The sequence below is a fragment of the Rattus rattus genome, chromosome 2, assembly GCF_011064425.1.
Source record: "Rattus rattus isolate New Zealand chromosome 2, Rrattus_CSIRO_v1, whole genome shotgun sequence".
NCBI classification, from domain to species: Eukaryota; Metazoa; Chordata; class Mammalia; order Rodentia; family Muridae; genus Rattus; species Rattus rattus.
This window is the reverse complement of record NC_046155.1, coordinates 168,427,528-168,446,771: the sequence shown is the minus strand read 5'-3', so window position 1 is coordinate 168,446,771 and position 19,244 is coordinate 168,427,528. Positions and strand designations below refer to the sequence as shown.

At 50.5% G+C, this 19,244-nt stretch overlaps 1 protein-coding gene and 1 pseudogene across 1 annotated transcript; both read left to right on the top strand.

Moving 5' to 3' along the window:
• The first annotated feature begins 3,963 nt into the window (after window positions 1–3,963).
• Window positions 3,964–19,171, top strand: Prx (periaxin). Its single transcript, XM_032894112.1, has 4 exons — window positions 3,964–4,083; window positions 7,298–7,454; window positions 14,424–14,620; window positions 15,199–19,171. Exons 1-4 carry the CDS (start codon window positions 4,057–4,059, stop codon window positions 18,967–18,969), a joined length of 4,152 nt encoding a protein of 1,383 aa, XP_032750003.1. The 5' UTR covers window positions 3,964–4,056; the 3' UTR covers window positions 18,970–19,171.
• LOC116892426 lies at window positions 12,624–12,930 on the top strand (annotated as a pseudogene).
• Window positions 19,172–19,244: the final 73 nt, after the last annotated feature.

Here is a 19,244-nt window from a genome sequence, read left to right as displayed (position 1 = left end):
CACATATGAGGAATAGTCAAGGGGTTGGGGATTTAGCTCAGTGGTAGAGCACTTGCCAGCAAGTGTAAGGCCCTGGGTTGGGTCCCCAGCTCTAAAAAAAAAAAAAAAAAAAAGAAAAGAAAAAAAAGAGGAATAGTCAAAATACCTGTTGGGGTGTGTGTGTGTGTGTGTGTGTGTGTGTGTGAGTGTGTGTGTGTGTGTTTGCGTGTGTAAGACAGACTCCAGACTGGCCTCCAACTCACAGTCCTCTAACCTCAGCTTCCCAAGTGTTGGGATTGCAAGCTGGCACCATGCCCATGAAGCTACTTTTATTGGATATTTCTTCCAGGTGAGAAAACTGAGGCCCCAAAGACAAGGATTTTATCCGCGTACTCGGACTTAAGATGCACTGGAGCTGGACCAACCTAAGGGCCACAGGCTACACTGCCTAGGCTCTTCCTCTCAGCTGCATTGCATGGCCTTAGATGGTGTCCAGGGTCCCAGATGAGCTGGGCACTGCTGAGGGCAGCAGATCATAGATGAAGGAAGCTGAAGGTCTAAGTGGACCTTTACAAGGTGGACAGTAGCTCCTAAGAGGAGGGAGTCAGAAGAGCAGAACCCTTAGCTGGGTCACGGAAAGGCCCAGATGAATCTGCCTCCGAGCCACACTAAGGGTTTGAACGGCACCTAAAACAGACACATAGATCTGAGCCTGATGGTGTTAGCCTGTTAAGCCAACTTCGGGGCCAGCCTAGGCAACTTAGTGTGACTGTGCCTTAAAGGGAAAGGGGGAAAGAAAGCCAGCCAGATTATGTTGGAGAACATAGACCAGTTGGTAGAGTGCTTTGCCTCCCACGGGAGAGGCCCAGGGCTTGATATCCAGCGTCTCATAATTACCTGCTGTGGTTGAGCTGTGATCCCAGCACTAGGGAGGGAGGTTGATGAAGGAGGCTCAAAAGTTCAAAGTCACCCTCAGTTCCATAGAGAGCCAGAGGCCAGCCTGGGGTACATTAGGCTTTGTATCCCCCAAACACCAAATAAAGTAGAGGGTTCAGAGGTAGCTCAGTGGGAGGGTGTCTGGCCAGCAACTATGAGCTCCTGGGTTCAATGCCCACCATTAATTAAAAGACATTACCTTTCTGTTTTGTTGTTTGTTTTGTTTTTCTCTGAGACAGGGTTTCTCTGTGTAGCCCTGGTTCTATAGGCCAAGGTGGCCTCAAACTCAGAAATTTGCCTGCTTTTGCCTCCTGGGGGCTGGGATTAAAGGTGCTCATCACCACTTCCCGCCTAAGACATTACATTTCCCGACCTTAACACATAGTAAATTTGTTTTAGAAACGGGGTCCTTGAAAATTTTTGGATGAATTTCATACATATGCTAGGGTAGTGTTTCCAGAAATGAGCTGTCGACAACCAGAAGGCTCTGCCTGGCCACAATTCAACAAGAGAACCTCATTCCCTCTTCCTGTGACACAAACCAGGGACTCCCCGGAAGCCTGACCCCCACTTCCTTACCTAGTGGGACGGGCAGGTCTGAGAACAAAGAGTGCCTGCGGAGGGAACATTTCCTTCGGAAGCTGCCCCCACCCCTGCCCAGGAGCTGGGCATGTGGCTCAGGAAGGGCTCAGAGGCCTAAATATAACCGAGGCTGGGCAGCTGTTCCAGGCACAGATGAAGAGGGGGGGATGAAGAAGGGGACACTGTGCTGCTCGTGTCCTGCCTAGGCTTCCCTGTATCAGGTTCTAAGTGTAGCCTCATTGCCTGGTCCCAGAGCAAGAATGCGGCATTCATCATCCTCCTTGGTATCTGTCATTATATTCAGGCAAGTTTCTCTGCCAAGGTCCCACAGAACCTTATTGACTCCCATTGTTTAAAAAGATGCATTCATTTTTATCTTATGTGCATTAGTGTTTTGCCTGCATGTATGTTGGAAGGTGCCAGCCAGATCCCCTAATACAGACAGTTGTGAGCTGTCATGTGGGTGTTGTGAATCGATCCCGGGTCCTTTGGAAGGGGAACCAGTGCTCTTAACCACTGAGCCATCTCTCCAGGCCCCCGCCCCTTTCGTTGTTTTTGTAATTTTTTTCTTTGAGATGGTCACATGCTATAGGCCAGGTTGAACCCAGAACATGTTATGTAGCCCAGGCTGGACATAAACCATAATTCTTCCTGCCTTCCTGTATTTATTTAGTATTTTTGAGGCAGGGTCTCATGTAGCTTAGGCCACATCGTAACTCATAATCCTGTTTGGTTACAGGAGTCTCTGACCACACCCAGTTTACGACACTCTGTCTTTAACTTTCCTTTACTTGTCAGGAAGATAGGGTCCCGTGGCCAGGCCTGGCCCTGACAAGGTCCCTCTGGAGTTGATTCCTCTTGTCCACCTCAACTCTCTCCCAGTGGCTCTGCAAATTAGGTTTTGCCATTGCAAGTTAGGTACAGAACAGAGGTCCAAGGCACAGGCCTGTACTCTGCCTCCTCTTGGCTATGTGACCCTGGACAGAAAACTTCTCACCGAGCCTTGCTTTCTGCCTCTGTGACAACTAGCATCCGTAGGGTGAGTTTCAGGTTGCCTTCACAGGGCCTGGTTCACAGGGAAGCCATCTTAGGAGAGGTCTTCAGCTTGTGTGCAGGAGCTGAAAGGATTCACAAGGGAGGCTGGGCTCTGACATAGAATCTAAGATTCCTAGGAGTTGGTGACAGGAGCCTTCAGACACTGGGGGCCAGTGGTGGGGTGTGTATGTGTGTGATTACAGCATGTGTGTATGTGTCAAGAGGTTTGTCTAGTTTGGCCAATTGTGGCCTAAGTGATAGACCCGTTTCATGTAGTTGCCCTCGGGAGCTATGGATGGCCTTGAAACGTTTGATCCTCCTGCCTCTACCTGCCAAGTGCTGGGGTTATAGTTGTTACCACCAGGCCTGGTTTAGATAGTGCTGGGAAAGGGAACCCAGGACCTTTGCGCATGCTGGGCCAGCACTCTCCCAACGGAGCCCCTTTGCCCCAGTGGTGAGCTATGAAGGTCCATTGTATGGCGGTGGGTGGGCGGGCGGGTGGGCAGGGGCAGAATGTGACTGGCACAGCAGATGGGCTATTGTGTGAGGGAATGTGCCGCATATGCCTGACCTTTTCCTGTGTGGCAGGGGTTGGCGGGCTGGCATGCCAGGTGGGGGCCAAGCTCAGAGAAAGTCTCCTCCTCCACGTCCCCCGGAGGGCCTGGCTGGAGGCTTCCTTCTCTGAGCCGCCTTCTTGGGTTGTGTGTACCACACAGGTACAGATTTCACTGCCTCTCTGAGAGGGCATATTTTCAGAAGTAGGCTGTCTGGTGAACTAAAAGCAGTGACAGTCGCCTGTAACCCCAGTATTTTGGGAGGCTGAAGTGGGAGGGAAGAGAGTTTGTTCAAAGTCATCTGCAGCTACATAGAGGATTTGAAGCTAACATGTCCTAAGACCCTGTCTCAAACTCAAAGCAAGGACTGGGTCCTCAAGCTTTGAGACAGGGTCTCCCTATGTTCTCCAGGCCGGCCTGGAAATGACCATATGGCACTCAAGCACAAGGAAGTGTCAGACTCTTAGGAAGCTACCAGGGGATATGAGGTAATACTACTGTGTGTGTTCTTCCTAGAGCCCCAGACCCAGGAGGCCCAGGTAGCTGGAACTGACCCTCAGGTGAGAGCTGGCTGGTTCCACATACCCCTCTCTGTCTTCCCTGGGCCCGTCTGGTGTCCCACGCCCTTTGTCTCTCCTTGGCAGGCAGCGAGACCTCAAAGGAAGAGTGAAATTCCGGCTTACAGCTGTACATCACCCCGAGTGGGGCTCCTGTCAGGAGAAAAGACCATCACCCAGGAAGCGGTGAGAGAACCTACTCTCCATCCACCTGATGCTGTCCCTGCTCTTGACTTCTCTGGCAAAGCCCCATCTCTACCCCACAATCCCTCCTCACCTCAAGCCTCCATCTTGTACCCCCCTCGCCCTCCTAGGCTCAGCGGCAGCTGCTCCATGAGGAGCTGAAGCTGGTCCTACAGCAGAAGGAGGAGAGGAAACAGGAGCCTGAGCCCCAGGTGACTCTCTGCAGAGCTATGGAGGCCAGGAGCCGCAGCGCTGAGGTGGGTGTCCACAGGTTAGGGTGTCAAGAAGGCATGCCCCTGTCCCAGCTTCTCAGGGCCCTTGTATCTCCACCTAGAAGCCGGAAATAGTAAATGTGAGGGGGGAAATTAACCTATGTCAAATGTTCAGCACAACATGGGGCCTACAGATAGGAGTGGTTATGTATGCCTATCATTTTAGCTTTCAAGTTCCAAGTCAACTTGGGCAACTTAGGCCCTGTTTCAAAAGATTAAAAAAAGAAAAGAAAAGAAAAGAAAAGTGTCACTCGGGGGTAGAGTACCCTAACATGCACAAGACCTTGGATTCAATCCTCAGAACTGATGGTGATGAAACCCAGCAGAGGGCAGAGGGGCCAGTCAGATGGGCTCAGTGGGTAAGGTGCCTACTGCCAAGTCTGATGATCTGAGTTCAATCTTCTGGAAGCTACACGGTGTAGAGGAAAAGACCCGGTTCCTAAAATTGATTCCTTTGACCTCCACACATGCACACATACGTAAAGAAATGAATGTAAACAAAACGTTTTTTGTTTTAAGATTTATTTATGTATATGAATACACTGTAGTTGTCTTCAGACACAGCAGAAGAGGACATCAGATCTCATTACAGATGGTTGTGAGCCACCATGTGGTTGCTGGGAATTGAACTCAAGACCTTTGGAAGAATAGTCAGTGCTCTTAACCACTGAACTATCTCTCCAGTCCTAAACAAAACTTTAAAAAAAAGGGGGGGGGTGTTCAGGGGCTGGAGAAATGACTCAGTGGTTAAGAGCACTGGCTGCTTGTCTAGAGGATTCGTTTTGATTTCCAGCACCCAATGGGGGTTGAAAACCCCCAGAGATCTGACATATTCCTCTGACCTCCACTGACACCAAGCATGTATGTGGTGTGTACAGATGTACATGCAGGCAAAACGCCAATGCACATAAAATCATTTGTTTTTCTGTTGCCCCCTCCCCACCCAATCTTTTTTTTTTTTTTTTTAATTATTTTCATGACAGGGTTTCTCTTTGAAGCCTTGGAGGTCCTGGAACTTGCTCTGTTGACCAGGCTGGCCTAGAACTCAGAGAACTGCCTGCCTCTGCCTCCTGAGTACCTCTGCCCAGCTCCCAAATCCTTTTAAAATAAATTTAAAAATACCTGGGTGTGATAGCACAGGCTTTTAATCCTAGCTCTTGGGAGGCAGAGGCAGGTGGATCTCGAACACATTCAGTCTGGTACTCATAGTGAGTTTCAGGTCAGCCAGAGCCTCAAGACCCTCCCAGCCTTGGAAACAAAAACAAAAACAAAAAAATCAACAGAAATATTTTTCTTTTTTTTCTTTCTTTTTTTTTTTTTTTTTTTTTCGAGCTGGGGACAACCCAGGGCCTTGAGCTTGCTAGGCAAGCGCTCTACCACTGAGCTAAACCCCCAACCCCAACAGAAATATTTTATCAGAAGAGATTAGTATAACCAGACATGGATACGTGCTTATGATCCTAGAACTTGTACTTAAGAAGCTGAGGCAGGGGGACTACTATGAGTTAGAGGACAACCTGAAACACAGAGCAAGACCCTGAATCAAACCCACTACAGAGAAGAGCTGAGAACGTGTGAAGTCACTGTGAAGGACTTGGGGACCACAAGGGCAAATCCAGTCCTTTACCACCGCTTTAGGTGTAGCCCCAGGCAGGTGACCTAACTTCTTGGAGCCCCAGCTTCCCCACTGGTGAGAAAGGGCAAGGGTCCGCATCTCTGGGAACCTCCACGGTTCACTTTTTGGACATCTGCACAGCCTGGTACCAAGAGAACACCTTCAGTCATTGCCATTGCTTTTGGACTCAATGTTAGCAGTTTTAAACTTGTCTACTGAGTACCATGCTCTACTTACAGAGGAGCCTCACTAAGGCTGAGGGTGACAGGGAAGGGGGTCACTCACGGCCTATAGAGTCCTGGGGTGGGGGTGGGATGCCTATGACAAAGCTTGGCTGTTTAACGTGCTTTGAGGCATTAAGTAAGTTACTTTAACTTTCTTGGCTGTACTTCCTTCCTGTGCTTCCCAAAAAACATGGAGGAGACACATGGAGATGCTGCCTAGAAGGGAATGGAAGGACCATACTGTTCCAAGAAGGCATTCCCATATTCCCCTGCTCTAGTCCCTTCAGGGCCACTGCAGCAGGCCATCTAGTCTAGACCTGATTTTCCCTCTGCAAGCTCCTCCTGGCTGGTCGGCTGGTCATCGAAATACCTTGCACTCACTCTCTTTCATCTATGCTTGTTCAGGTCTCTGTTTGCAATCAGACATTCCTTTCACACCGTCCAACTCTGCAGTACATCAATAGGCCCAGAAGTGCAAGGTGCTCACAAAATCTTGTGGTTTCCTAGACAGAATCAGACCTCTCGCTTCCCCTTCTGGGAAGCAGATGTGAGCCCTCTAGCGTGTTTCAGAGCCAGGCCAGTAAATACCACGGATGCCACTTCTGCCTGGGTCACCATTCATTACCCACGCATCCCCCCTTCGTTGGATTCCCTTTCCTGAGGGAGTTATACATGTCTTGGAGTTAGAGAGTTCACAACAGCATTCTCACACATATTCAAGCCCACAGGGGGCAAGACCCCATTCTTCCATCCTGCATGGCTTAAGGGTGTCTCCCTTTATTAGAAGCATGCCTCTGTTCTGTAGGAATAACTACTATCAAGTTGAATATTTTCTGTTTTGGTTTGTTTAATTTTTTTGTTGGGAACGGAACTCAGAATCTCATGCGTGCTAGGACTTAACTGAGTTAAATCCCTAGGCTTGTTGTGTAGTTATTAAAGCCCCACATGGTCTTTAGAATATGGATATTGGAATTGGCATTTGTCTTATGCCTTTAATCCCAGTACTCGAAGGTGGATCTCTGTGAATACGATGTATTCATGGATATTCCGGGCTACAGGAGTCCCTGTTTCAAAAATAAAAGGAAAGAAATGGAAGAAAGACAGGAAAACTATTAAGTTTCTCAAAATCGCCTATTTGGCTCTCCCAGTCCCGCCCATGATCTTGCCCCGCCCACTCATCCCCCTCTTCTTCCAGTCCCGCCCTGCCTGTTGCTTTTCCGGACCCTGACCCTCCCGGAGAGCAAGCGGGAAGGGAGAGCGGTTTAACCACAACGCGGGACCTAGGGAAGGAACGCCATGGCGAGCTCTGGGCGAGTTGCCGTCCTGGAGTTCCATGGCCACCCCTTGCTGCCCCTTGCAGGAGCTGAGACGAGCGGAGTTGGTGGAGATTATCGTGGAGACCGAGGCGCAGACCGGGGTCAGCGGCTTCAATGTAGCAGGCGGCGGCAAAGAAGGAATCTTTGTCCGCGAGCTGCGAGAGGACTCACCGGCCGCCAAGAGCCTCAGTTTGCAGGAAGGTAGGCGTGGCCTGGATGTAGGCGGAGCCGGTCTATGGGGGCGGAGTTAAGAATCTGCCTTGGCCCTGTGCTGGGGGCGTGGCTTGGGGAGGGCGGGGCGAACTGGTCTGCGGAGGCGGAGTTAGGAATCTGCTTTGGGTACCGGGCGTGGCGGGGGCGTGGCGGGGGTGGGGCGGAGTCTGAAGGCCTGGTGGGTCAGGGTTGACCTGCTGGGGTGTGGTTAGGTATTTGCCTAGAGTTCTGGCAGGGTGAAACTGAAGTTGTGCTTATTTGCTGGGAGGCGGGGTTAAGGGGTTGTGGTGAGGCTTTCCTTATTCTTCTGAGTCTAGCTCCTCAAGATGCCAGGTCCTCGCTCTACCACCGAATTATATCTCATTCATTTGTTTTGGGGGCTCGGGAAGGAGCCCAGGCCCACGCTGAACTCTCTGTACTGTCGAGGAAGAATTCACTCCATCTACCAAATGTACCCCTATATCCGTCTTTCAAATTTCTTTTTAAAATTTTGAGTCTTCCTAAGTTGCTGAAGTTGGCCTTGAACTTCCTGTGTAATCCTGGCTGGTTTTAGACTTAAAAAAATAGTTATTTTATTATTTTATTTTTATGGATGTTTTACCACCAACTATGTCGGTGTATCATGTATCTGTTGTACCCCTGGAGGCCAGAAGAGGGCTCGGAATGCCCTGTGCGCCGCCAAGTGGGCGATAGACCCTCCGGGAAGAGCAGAGAGCGTTTTTTAACTGCTGAGCCATCTTGCCAGCCCTTGACCTTGAACTTTTGATCCTTCTGCCTCAGCCTCCGGGGTAGCTGGAATGACAGGCCTGAGTGACCATGCCCAGCTGGCACTATGATTATTTAGGGCCGGTTCATTGTCTGTGTTGGACTCCGAGAACCCTCGTGATATTTCTGTGTCTCCATATTTTCATCTTTAAATGGGAATAATTAGCACTGACCTCACGAGGTTATTATGTAGCTCAAATGAGTCAGGTTTTGAAAACAGCACACAGATAAGTGTCACACAGTAAGCACTATGTAAGTGATAATTAGTGTGTTATTGGGAGAGGAAAAAGGGGTGGAGTTAACTTGAGATGGAGAGAGGAGCTTAATTAAACGAAAGATGTTTTTAAGAAATATGGATGAAGCTGTTTCAGCTTATGCATTGCCTGTAGCAATTATTCTTTTTTAATTAATTATTTTTAAAATGTTTATGTTCATTTGTGTCACACTGGGGATGGAATCCAGGGCTTTTGGGACTTGCTAGGCTAATGCTCTATAAACTGGGCTCCCGGCTTCTCATTGGTGAGCTCTAGGCAAGCACTCTACCAATGAAGTACATCCCTGCTCCATAACAATTATATTTTTTTCCACGTGGAGAGGTTAATGAGAGAAGAAGAATAGAAGAGGGGAGAAGTAAAGGCCGGCCATGAGCATGTGGAGGAAAGGGGTGTGGTAGGGAGAGAAGGGACAAAGGGGAAGAAGCAGGGAAGAGAAGAGAGCAAAGAGTAAGAGCCCATAACAATTATTTACTAAGCATCTTATGGCTTTGGCTACAATGGTGAACGGAACACAGAAAGGTCCCCACACTTAAGAAGCTTACAGAATAGTGGGGTGAGACTAGTGAGAAGGTAGGGGAAAGGTCAATTTTGAAGGGCTCATAAGGGCTATGACTTTCGTTCTGGGACATAGGCAGAAGAGAAGCAGAAATGCATGTTGTTGAGATGCTTTGTTTACAGTGGACTGAAATGTAAGGGGCAGCATTGGGGGCAAGATCAGTTAGCCTCTGACAGGTGATGGGCAGGCAGGCCTAATAATGGGTTTGGTGGAAGGATTTGAATCCCCGATATTCAGGACTAGGTATGGGGTACCAGAGAGGGAGGCCTCAGGGATGCTTCTAGGCATCACTTTGAGGTGGGGCTGTATCTCGGTGATAGGCTAGGTTTCATCCCCAATTTGTGGGTTGTGGGGAATCCCCGAGGAGGTTTCACCTGAGGATTGAATGGCCTGCTGATACCTGTTTGGAGAAAGACAAACTGTGCGTGTTTTTTGTTTGTTTGTTTTATTTTGTTTTGTTTTAAAAGCTCAAGGGCAATTTTATTACGGACGGGGAGAAAAACGCCAACACCAGCAATCTGTATGTTTTAGCAATTGGTGAGTTGGGGGAGCAGAAGAGAGAAAGCCAGGGTCCAAGTTTAAGTTAGGGTCCAAGAAAGCATTGGGGGTTACTAAGTAGTCCCTTGGCTACAGGCATGGGGGATGGGGAGTCTCAGAGTAAGAATAAGAAAACACAAAACACTGTGTCAGAGAAAGCATGCCCAAGCTCTGAGCCATGTCCAAGAGAAACAGAAATGGAAAAGAAAGAAGAACAATTTCCGGGCTTCACAGTGCTACATGATAGAAACTTGGCAAAAAGCTGCCTTAGTTGTTTCTTGTTTGTTTGGTTGGTTTGGTTACATTTTTCCCAGACAGCCTTTCTCTGTGTAGCCCTGGTTATCCTGAACCTGCTTTGTAGATCAGAGCCTTGAACTCACTTGATACAGCCATCTGCCTCTGCCTCTGCCTCCCAAGTGCTGGGAGGTGCCCAGCTTGTTTTCTTGTTTTTATTTCTTGAGGCAAAGTCTCCCTATGTGGTCCAGGCAAGCCTTAGATTCCTTCTGCTTCAGCCTCATGAGGTTTGGGATGGCAGGCGGGCACCAGCAGACCCATTAAACGTCTTAAGTCAGAGCTGTCTCTTGCACACTGGCTGGAGGTGTGCAAGGGCACCTGGGTAGACAATCTACTCTTCACATCTCTGAATTCTCCACCTGAGGATTGGGCCAATCAGAGACTGAAAATATTTGTGTGTGTGTTGGGGGGAAGTGCCCATACTGAACATGTCTGGACTTTCTTCTTTCATTATTCCCTAAAGGGTTAGAGATATGGCTCTGCATTTCAGAGCATTTGCTAGTCATGCAGAGAACCAGGGTTCAGTTCCCAGCACCCACACTGTGGCTCACAACTGTCCCTTACAGGGGGGTCATATGCCCTCTTCTGGGCTCTGTGCTATCATTCATGGAAGCAAAATATTCAAACACACAAAGTAAGAATAAATCTTTTTTTTTTTTCCCCGGAGCTGGGGACCGAACCCAGGGCCTTGCCCTTGCTAGGCAAGTGCTCCACCACTGAGCTAAATCCCCAACCCCAGAATAAATCTTAAAACACAAAAGAACAACTATTTATATAGCCTTTACATTGTATCATATGTAATTTGGGGTTGGTGGTGCTGGCCTGTCATCCCAGCAGCCCTTGGGAGGCTGGAGCAGGAGAATCTTGAGTTTAAGGCTAGCCTGGATCACACAGGGAGATTTTGTCACAAACAAACAAACAAACAAACAAACAAACAGTTATTTAAAATTGTCCAAGGCAGGAGAATGAAAAGTTCAAGGTCTGCCTCTGCAACTTAGTAACATCCTGTCAAAAAACAGAGAAAAGAGGACCAGGGCTCTGGCCCAGTGGTAGAGCATTTGCCTAAAGTTCACAAGTGAGAGCCTTGGGCTGTGGCTCAATGGTAGAACATTAGTTTAGTATGCATAAGGTCCTGGGTTCAATCTCTAGCAACGTTAAAAAAAAAATAAAAAGCCAAAAAGTTGAGACTGAAGAGATGTCTCAGCATTTAAGAGTGCTGGTTACTCTTCCAGAGGGGGGAGGAGGGGAAGGAGGAGGAGGAGGAGGAGGAGGAGGAGGGAGGAGGAGGAGGGGAGGAGGGAGGAGGAGGAGGAGGAGGAGGAGGAGGAGGAGGAGGAGGAGGAGGAGGAGGAGGAGGAGGAGGAGGACGGGGAGGAGGATTTTTCCTTTGAGACAGGGTTTGTCTGTGTAGTCCTGGCTGTCCTGGAACTCACTCTGAAGATCAGGCTGGCCTCAAACTCAGAGCTATGCCTGCCTCTGCCTCCCTTATTTCTAGTGGCCACATGGCAGTTCACATTAAGTCTGTGGCTCCAGTCCTAGGGCCTCCAGGCATCAGGAGTACATATGGAGCACAGACATGCGTGCAAGCAAAGTGCTCATCCATTAAAAACAAACAAACAAACCAACAACTCCACTAAAATATAATCATCAAACTCCAAAAATTTACCCAGAGATGATTTAAAGTACAGGAAATGCAGGGCAGATGTATATAGGTCTTATGCAAATATTACAATGTTTATATGAGTTTGCACATTCACAGTTTTAATATCTGGGTGGATAGTGCTCCAAAAAATTCCCTGCAGAGATTGGGGGACCCCTTATAAGTGTAGAGGGGCACATTCAAGGATGGAAGCATAAATGTGGGTGTTTGACATCTTACTAAGCTTCCCAAAATTCCCCAAGTGGGGTACTATAATCCTAGTACTCAGGAGGCCGAGGCAGGAGGATTGATAGTTTGAGACTAGTCTTGGAGTCATAGTGAGAAAGAGATCAAGATCAGCCTGAGCTACACAGGGAAACCAAGCTTCAGAAAGCAAAAACAAACAAACAAAAAAGGCTGGAGAGATAGCTCAGTGGTTAAGACACTGGCTGAACAGAGGACCAAAGTATGTTTCTGACACCCTTGTTGGACAGCTCACAACTATTTATAACTCCAGTTCCAGCAAATCTGAAGCTCTCTCTGGTTTCTGTTGGAGCCAGCATACATACACATATACACAAATATACACACTCACACATATATACACATACAAACACATATTGACACATACAGATATACAAATATATATACACACTCACACACATACATACTCATTCAAATACACACACATACAAACACACGCATACACAATCACACAAACACATAAACGCATACACACATACAAACTCTCTCTCACACACGCAAACACAAATACACACACAAACACACACATACACACACATATACCCACATATACATACAAACACAAATACTCATACTCACATACACATTCACACACACATACATACATACATACAAACACATACACACATGTGAATACACACATACTTTCACACTGATACACATACACACACATACACACATACAAATACACATACACTCCCACATACATATAAACACACTCACACATACACACACTCACACAAACACAAATACACATACACGCTCACACAAACACTCACACATACTTACACACACACTCACACACTCACATAAACAAGAATAAAATACACATTAAAACAGACACAATAAAGAGTATTACCAGGTGGATGGGTGGTTTATCCTGTGTGAGGCAACATGGAGCTTGAGGCCATGAGTAGGTATACCAGCCCAGTGAACCCAGCTGTCTTCCCTCACCTCACTGTGGTACTGCTGGCCATCGGCATGTTCTCCATTACATGCTTCTTCCTTTACGAGGTCACCTCTATTAAGTACACATGAGATATGTACAGAGAGCTCCTCATCTCCTTGGTGGCCTCACTCTTCATGGGCTTTGGAGCCCTCTTCCCCCTGCTCTGGGTGGACATCTACGTGTGAGTCTCCAAGGGTTCCCACCAGGCAGCTCACCAAGTCTCCTCTTTTGTAAATTAATTTTTTACCACTGCTACATGTCCCACCTACTGTTTACAATAAAGGCAGCTGTGTGACAGGAGAGAGAGAGAGAGAGAGACAGAGACAGAGACAGAGAATTACTGGAGTCTGGAGAGATGGCTCCACAGTTAAGGGTGCTGAGCTCAGAACCCGTGACAGGTAGCTCATAGCCAGTAGTAATTCTGGCTATAAGGTATGTGGTGTCTTACTCTGGCCTCAGAGAGCATCCACTTAAAGCATATATACACACAGACATACATTAAAAGCAGGGGAGAGGGGGTTGGGGATTTAGCTCAGTGGTAGAGCACTTGCCTAGGAAGTGCAAGGCCCTGGGTTCGGTCCCCAGCTCCGAAAAAAAAGAACCAAAAAAAAAAAAGCAGGGGAGAGAGCAAGTGTGGCAACACACTTCTTTAATCCCAGCACATGGGAAGCAAAGGCAGGATCTCTGTTAAACCGAGGCCAGTGTGTCTAGGCAAAGACAATTCGAGGTCCAAATCTGTCCCTGTGTCTGTCATATGGATGTGTAGGACCGGAGGCTGAACCCAGGGCATCCTTCGTTCTAGGATAGTGTGCTTTGTAGCAGAGCCACAGCTCCGATTTCAACAGTGTATTTTTATGAGTTCAAGAAGACAGGGAAGGGGTTGGGGATTTGGCTCAGTGGTAGAGCGTTTGCCTAGGAAGCGCAAGGTCCTGGGTTCGGTCCCCAGCCCCGGGAAAAAAAAAATATTTAAGAAGACAGGGAAGGGGGCTGGAGAGATGGCTCAGTGGTTAAGAGCACTGACTGCTCTTCCAAAGGTCCTGAGTTCAAATCCCAGCAACCACATGGTGGCTCACAACCATCTGTGATGGGATCTGATGCCCTCTTCTGGTGTGTCTGAAGATAGCTATGGTGTACTCATAATACATAAAATAAATAAATAATTCTTTTTAATAAAAAAAAAGAAGAAGAAGATGGGGAAGGAAGTAAGGTACCTCCATATAGGTTATCAACTTCATAACTCATGGCTGGGTGTGGTGGCAAACGCTTGTAATCTTAGCGCTTGAGGTGGATACGACTTTAAGATCATCTTCGGCAGTATAGTGAACTGAATTACATGAAACCCCTGTGGGTGCTCATGGATGCTATCTGTTTTGATTCTGATCTCCCAAGGAACCCTCTGTTTGAATGATGAGGATGGAATAGGAAAGTGGAGAGGCAACCATAAGTGGCCTGAGTGGATTGGTTCCTTCCGGAAATGGGCGGGGCTAAAGCCAACGGGACCAGTTTCGCTCTTAGAGCCTGAAATTTCTTCTCTCAAACTAAAGGTCTATGATATATGATATACGGGGTCAAAATCTGGCCCTGGGCCTCTCCCGGCTGACTCCTAGGAAGTGGGCGGGCCCAAGTGTGGGTGGAGTCAGGAGACACTCAACCAGGCTCACCTCCACCTCGCTTGCAGGGGACCAACTTCTGAGCGCCCGTGTGTTCTTTGAGAACTTCAAATATGAGGATGCACTACGCCTGCTGCAATGTGCCGAGCCCTACAAGGTCTCCTTCTGCTTGAAGCGCACTGTGCCCACCGGGGACCTGGCACTGCGGCCCGGGACGGTGTCTGGATACGAGATGAAGGGCCCGCGGGCCAAAGTGGCCAAGCTGGTACGCGTGCTTAGCCCGGTCCCGGTCCAGGACAGCCCTAGTGACGCGGTCGCTGCGCCGTAAACCCTACTCCCTGCCACCGTGGCCCACTTTGGCCCTCTGTCATGTCTCTAACCCAACACTAATTCCCTCTTCTCCCTTTAGTCTTTGCTCCTAAACTCCACTCCTGTCAATCAGCAGGTGGTTCTCACCCATCCCCACCATGCAACCTGGGCTCATTAGGGCTCTTGGAGTCCTGGAAGGCCAGATTCTAGCCCAACTGGCTGTTGGTTACTAAGTGACCCAAGGTTTTGTTTTTGTTTTACCTCTCTGGGTCCCAGTTTCCTTATCTCTACAATAAGAATAAGGGCCTGGAATTTTTGGGTTCCCATTGCCACACCCCTGTCCACTCACTGTGAGATTCTCAATGACTCTCATTGCCTTCCTGGGGTGAAGTGGCAGGCAGGAAGGTGGATGTGTTTTGGCGTATACGCTACCCCAAAACTTCTCTCAGCCTGGTATACTAGGTGGGTTATTTTTCTGTCTGCTCCCAGCCTCCCACTGTCCCACAGCCTCCTGCCTCTCTCCTCTCTCCTCAGAACATCCAGAGTCTGTCCCCTGTGAAGAAGAAGAAGATGGTGACTGGGACCCTGGGGACCCCTGCAGATTTGGCCCCTGTTGACGTCGAGTTCTCTTTTCCCAAGTTCTCCCGATTGCGTCGGGGCCTTAAAGCCGATGCTGTCAAGGGACCTGTCCCAGCTGCCCCTGCCCGACGACGTCTCCAGCTGCCTCGGCTACGTGTCCGAGAAGTAGCTGAAGAGGCCCAGGTAGCCCGAATGGCTGCTGCTGCTCCTCCCTCTAGGAAGGCCAAGTCAGAGGCTGATGTAGCCACAGGGGCTGGATTCACAGCCCCTCAGATAGAGCTAGTTGGGCCTCGGCTGCCTAGCGCAGAGGTGGGTGTCCCTAAGGTCTCAGTTCCCAAGGGAACCCCATCAACAGAGGCAGCCAGCGGCTTTGCCCTTCACCTGCCAACCCTTGGGCTAGGAGCCCCAGCTGCACCGGCTGTGGAGCCCCCCACCACAGGAATCCAGGTCCCGCAAGTGGAACTCCCCACCCTGCCCTCTTTACCCACTCTGCCCACACTTCCGTGCCTAGATACCCAGGAAGGGGCTGCAGTGGTCAAAGTCCCCACCCTGGATGTGGCAGCTCCGTCTGTGGAGGTGGACCTGGCTTTGCCAGGTGCAGAGGTGGAGGCTCAGGGAGAGGTACCTGAAGTGGCTCTCAAGATGCCCCGTCTCAGTTTCCCCCGTTTTGGGGTTCGAGGGAAGGAAGCTACTGAAGCCAAGGTAGTCAAGGGCAGCCCTGAGGCCAAAGCAAAGGGTCCCAGACTTCGAATGCCCACCTTTGGGCTTTCTCTCCTGGAATCCCGGCCCTCTGGCCCTGAAGCTGCTGCTGAGAGCAAGCTGAAGCTACCCACCCTCAAGATGCCCTCTTTCGGCATCAGCGTAGCTGGGCCTGAGGTCAAGGCACCCAAAGGGCCTGAAGTGAAGCTCCCCAAAGTTCCTGAGATCAAACTCCCGAAAGCGCCAGAGGCAGCCATTCCGGATGTGCAACTCCCCGAGGTACAGCTGCCCAAAATGTCAGACATGAAACTTCCAAAGATCCCTGAGATGGCTGTACCCGACGTTCACCTTCCGGAAGTGAAGCTGCCCAAAGTCCCCGAGATGAAAGTCCCAGAAATGAAGCTTCCGAAGATCCCGGAGATGGCCGTGCCTGATGTACACCTTCCAGATATACAGCTCCCGAAAGTTCCCGAGATGAAGCTCCCAGACATGAAGCTCCCGAAGGTGCCTGAGATGGCCGTGCCTGATGTACACCTTCCAGATATACAGCTCCCGAAAGTTCCCGAGATGAAGCTCCCAGACATGAAGCTCCCGAAGGTGCCTGAGATGGCCGTGCCTGATGTACGACTCCCGGAAGTTCAGCTACCCAAAGTGTCCGAGGTGAAGCTCCCGAAGATACCGGACATGACCGTGCCTGATGTTCGCCTCCCAGAGCTGCAACTGCCCAAAATGTCTGAGGTGAAGCTCCCGAAGATACCGGACATGGCCGTACCTGATGTTCGCCTCCCAGAAGTTCAGCTACCCAAAGTGTCAGAGCTGAAGCTCCCGAAGGTGCCTGAGATGACCATGCCCGACATTCGCCTCCCGGAAGTTCAGCTGCCCAAAGTGCCTGACATTAAACTTCCAGAAATAAAACTCCCCAAAGTGCCTGAGATGGCCGTGCCTGATGTCCCCCTTCCAGAACTGCAGCTGCCCAAAGTGCCACAGGTCCCAGACGTGCATCTTCCCAAAGTGCCAGAGATGAAGTTGCCCAAGGTTCCTGAGGCACAGAGGAAATCTGCAGGGGCGGAGCAGGCAGAAAAGACCGAATTTAGCTTCAAGTTGCCCAAGATGACTGTGCCCAAGTTGGGGAAAGTGGCCAAGCCTGAGGAGGCAGGTATTGAGGTTCCAGACAAACTCCTGATACTTCCCTGTCTGCAGCCAGAGGTGGGCACTGAGGTGGCCCGTGTTGGTGTCCCTTCCCTCTCTCTCCCTTCTGTGGAGCTCGACTTGCCTGGGGCCCTGGGCCTGGAGGGACAAGTCCAAGAAGCTGTCTCTGGCAAAGTGGAGAAGCCAGAGGGCCCCAGGGTGGCAGTAGGGACTGGAGAGGCGGGCTTCCGCGTGCCCTCTGTGGAGATTGTCACTCCTCAGCTGCCCACGGTTGAAGTCGAGAAAGAGCAGCTGGAGATGGTGGAGATGAAAGTCAAACCCACTTCCAAGTTCTCTCTGCCCAAATTTGGACTTTCAGGGCCCAAAGCTGTGAAGGCAGAGGCGGAGGGGCCTGGGCGAGCCACCAAGCTGAAGGTATCCAAGTTTGCCATCTCGCTTCCCAGAGCTCGAGCAGGGACTGACGTGGACGCGAAGGGAGCTGGGGAAGCGGGGTTGCTGCCTGCCCTCGATCTGTCCATCCCACAGCTCAGCCTGGATGCTCAACTGCCCTCGGGCAAGGTGGAGGTAGCAGGAGCTGAGAGCAAGCCTAAAGGGTCCAGATTTGCTCTGCCCAAGTTTGGGGCGAAAGGCCGGGACTCTGAAGCCGATGTACTGGTGGCAGGGGAGGCTGAGCTGGAGGGGAAGGGTTGGGGCTGGGACGGGAAGGTGAAGATGCCCAAGCTGAAGATGCCATCTTTTGGGCTGTCCCGAGGAAAAGAAGTAGAAATTCAGGATGGGCGTGTCAGCCCAGGAGAAAAGCTGGAAGCCATAGCTGGGCAGCTTAAGATCCCTGAGGTGGAACTGGTCACACCAGGAGCTCAGGAGACAGAAAAGGTCGCCAGTGGAGTGAAGCCATCAGGCCTCCAGGTGTCCACCACTAGGCAGGTGGTTGCAGAGGGCCAGGAGGGGGCGCAGAGGGTGTCTGCATTAGGTATCTCTTTGCCCCAGGTGGAACTGGCCAGCTTTGGGGAGGCAGGCCCTGAGATCGCAGCCCCATCTGCAGAGGGCACAGTAGGCTCTAGGATCCAGGTGCCACAGGTGATGCTGGAGCTGCCGGGAACCCAGGTGGCAGGGGGTGATCTGTTAGTGGGTGAGGGCATCTTCAAGATGCCCACAGTGACAGTGCCCCAGTTAGAGCTGGATGTGGGGCTGGGCCACGAAGCCCAGGCTGGTGAAACAGCCAAGAGCGAGGGCGGGTTAAAGCTGAAGTTGCCCACACTGGGGGCAGGAGGCAAAGGAGAGGGTGCTGAGGCCCAGAGCCCTGAGGCCCAGCGCACCTTCCACATCTCATTGCCTGACGTAGAACTCACATCACCAGTGAGTAGCCACGCTGAGTACCAGGTGGTTGAGGGCGATGGGGATGGCGGGCACAAACTCAAGGTGCGGCTGCCCCTGTTTGGTCTAGCGAGGGCCAAGGAAGGAATAGAAACTGGAGAAAAGGTTAAAAGTCCAAAGCTCAGGCTACCCCGAGTGGGCTTCAGCCAAAGTGAGTCGGCCTCTGGAGAAGGCTCTCCCAGTCCTGAGGAGGAGGAAGAAGGCAGTGGGGAAGGGGCTTCCGGTCGCCGTGGTCGGGTCAGGGTCCGCTTGCCTCGTGTAGGCTTGGCTTCCCCTTCTAAAGGCTCTAAGGGACAGGAGGGTGATGCGGCCTCCAAGTCCCCAGTTGGGGAGAAGTCCCCCAAGTTCCGCTTTCCTAGGGTGTCCTTAAGCCCCAAGGCCCGGAGCGGGAGTAGGGACCGGGAAGAAGGTGGATTCAGGGTCCGACTGCCCAGTGTGGGATTTTCAGAAACAGCAGCTCCAGGCTCCGCCAGGATTGAGGGGACCCAGGCCGCTGCCATCTGAAGCCCTGGGACAGTTGTGGACTCCCCCTCTTGTCTTCCCATCCCCATCCCTGCTCCCCATTTTGTGTGTGACATTACTAGCACTAATCCTCAGAGGGCTTGAAGGTGGGCAGCTGACTCAGGCAGGAGCGGTCTGTGCCACCTCATTGGCTGGCGCGCCTGTATATCATGCCAAGCTCTGTGAATAAAATCATTCAAAAGTTGCCCTGTGTCCTGGTCCCTGTGTGTGCGGGACACAAGGTCTCTTCGTGATCCCCCATAGGGTTTATGCATTGT

What these genes read in the sequence shown, in the direction of transcription:
- Prx (XM_032894112.1), top strand. Translation starts at nt 4,057, where the DNA reads ATGGAGGCCAGGAGCCGCAGCGCTGAG. An exon ending in GAGCCTCAGTTTGCAGGAAG is followed by an intron (nt 7,455 to 14,423) that starts GTAGGCGTGGCC and finishes CCTCGCTTGCAG; the next exon opens with GGGACCAACTTCTGAGCGCC. An exon ending in GGGCCAAAGTGGCCAAGCTG is followed by an intron (nt 14,621 to 15,198) that starts GTACGCGTGCTT and finishes CTCTCTCCTCAG; the next exon opens with AACATCCAGAGTCTGTCCCC.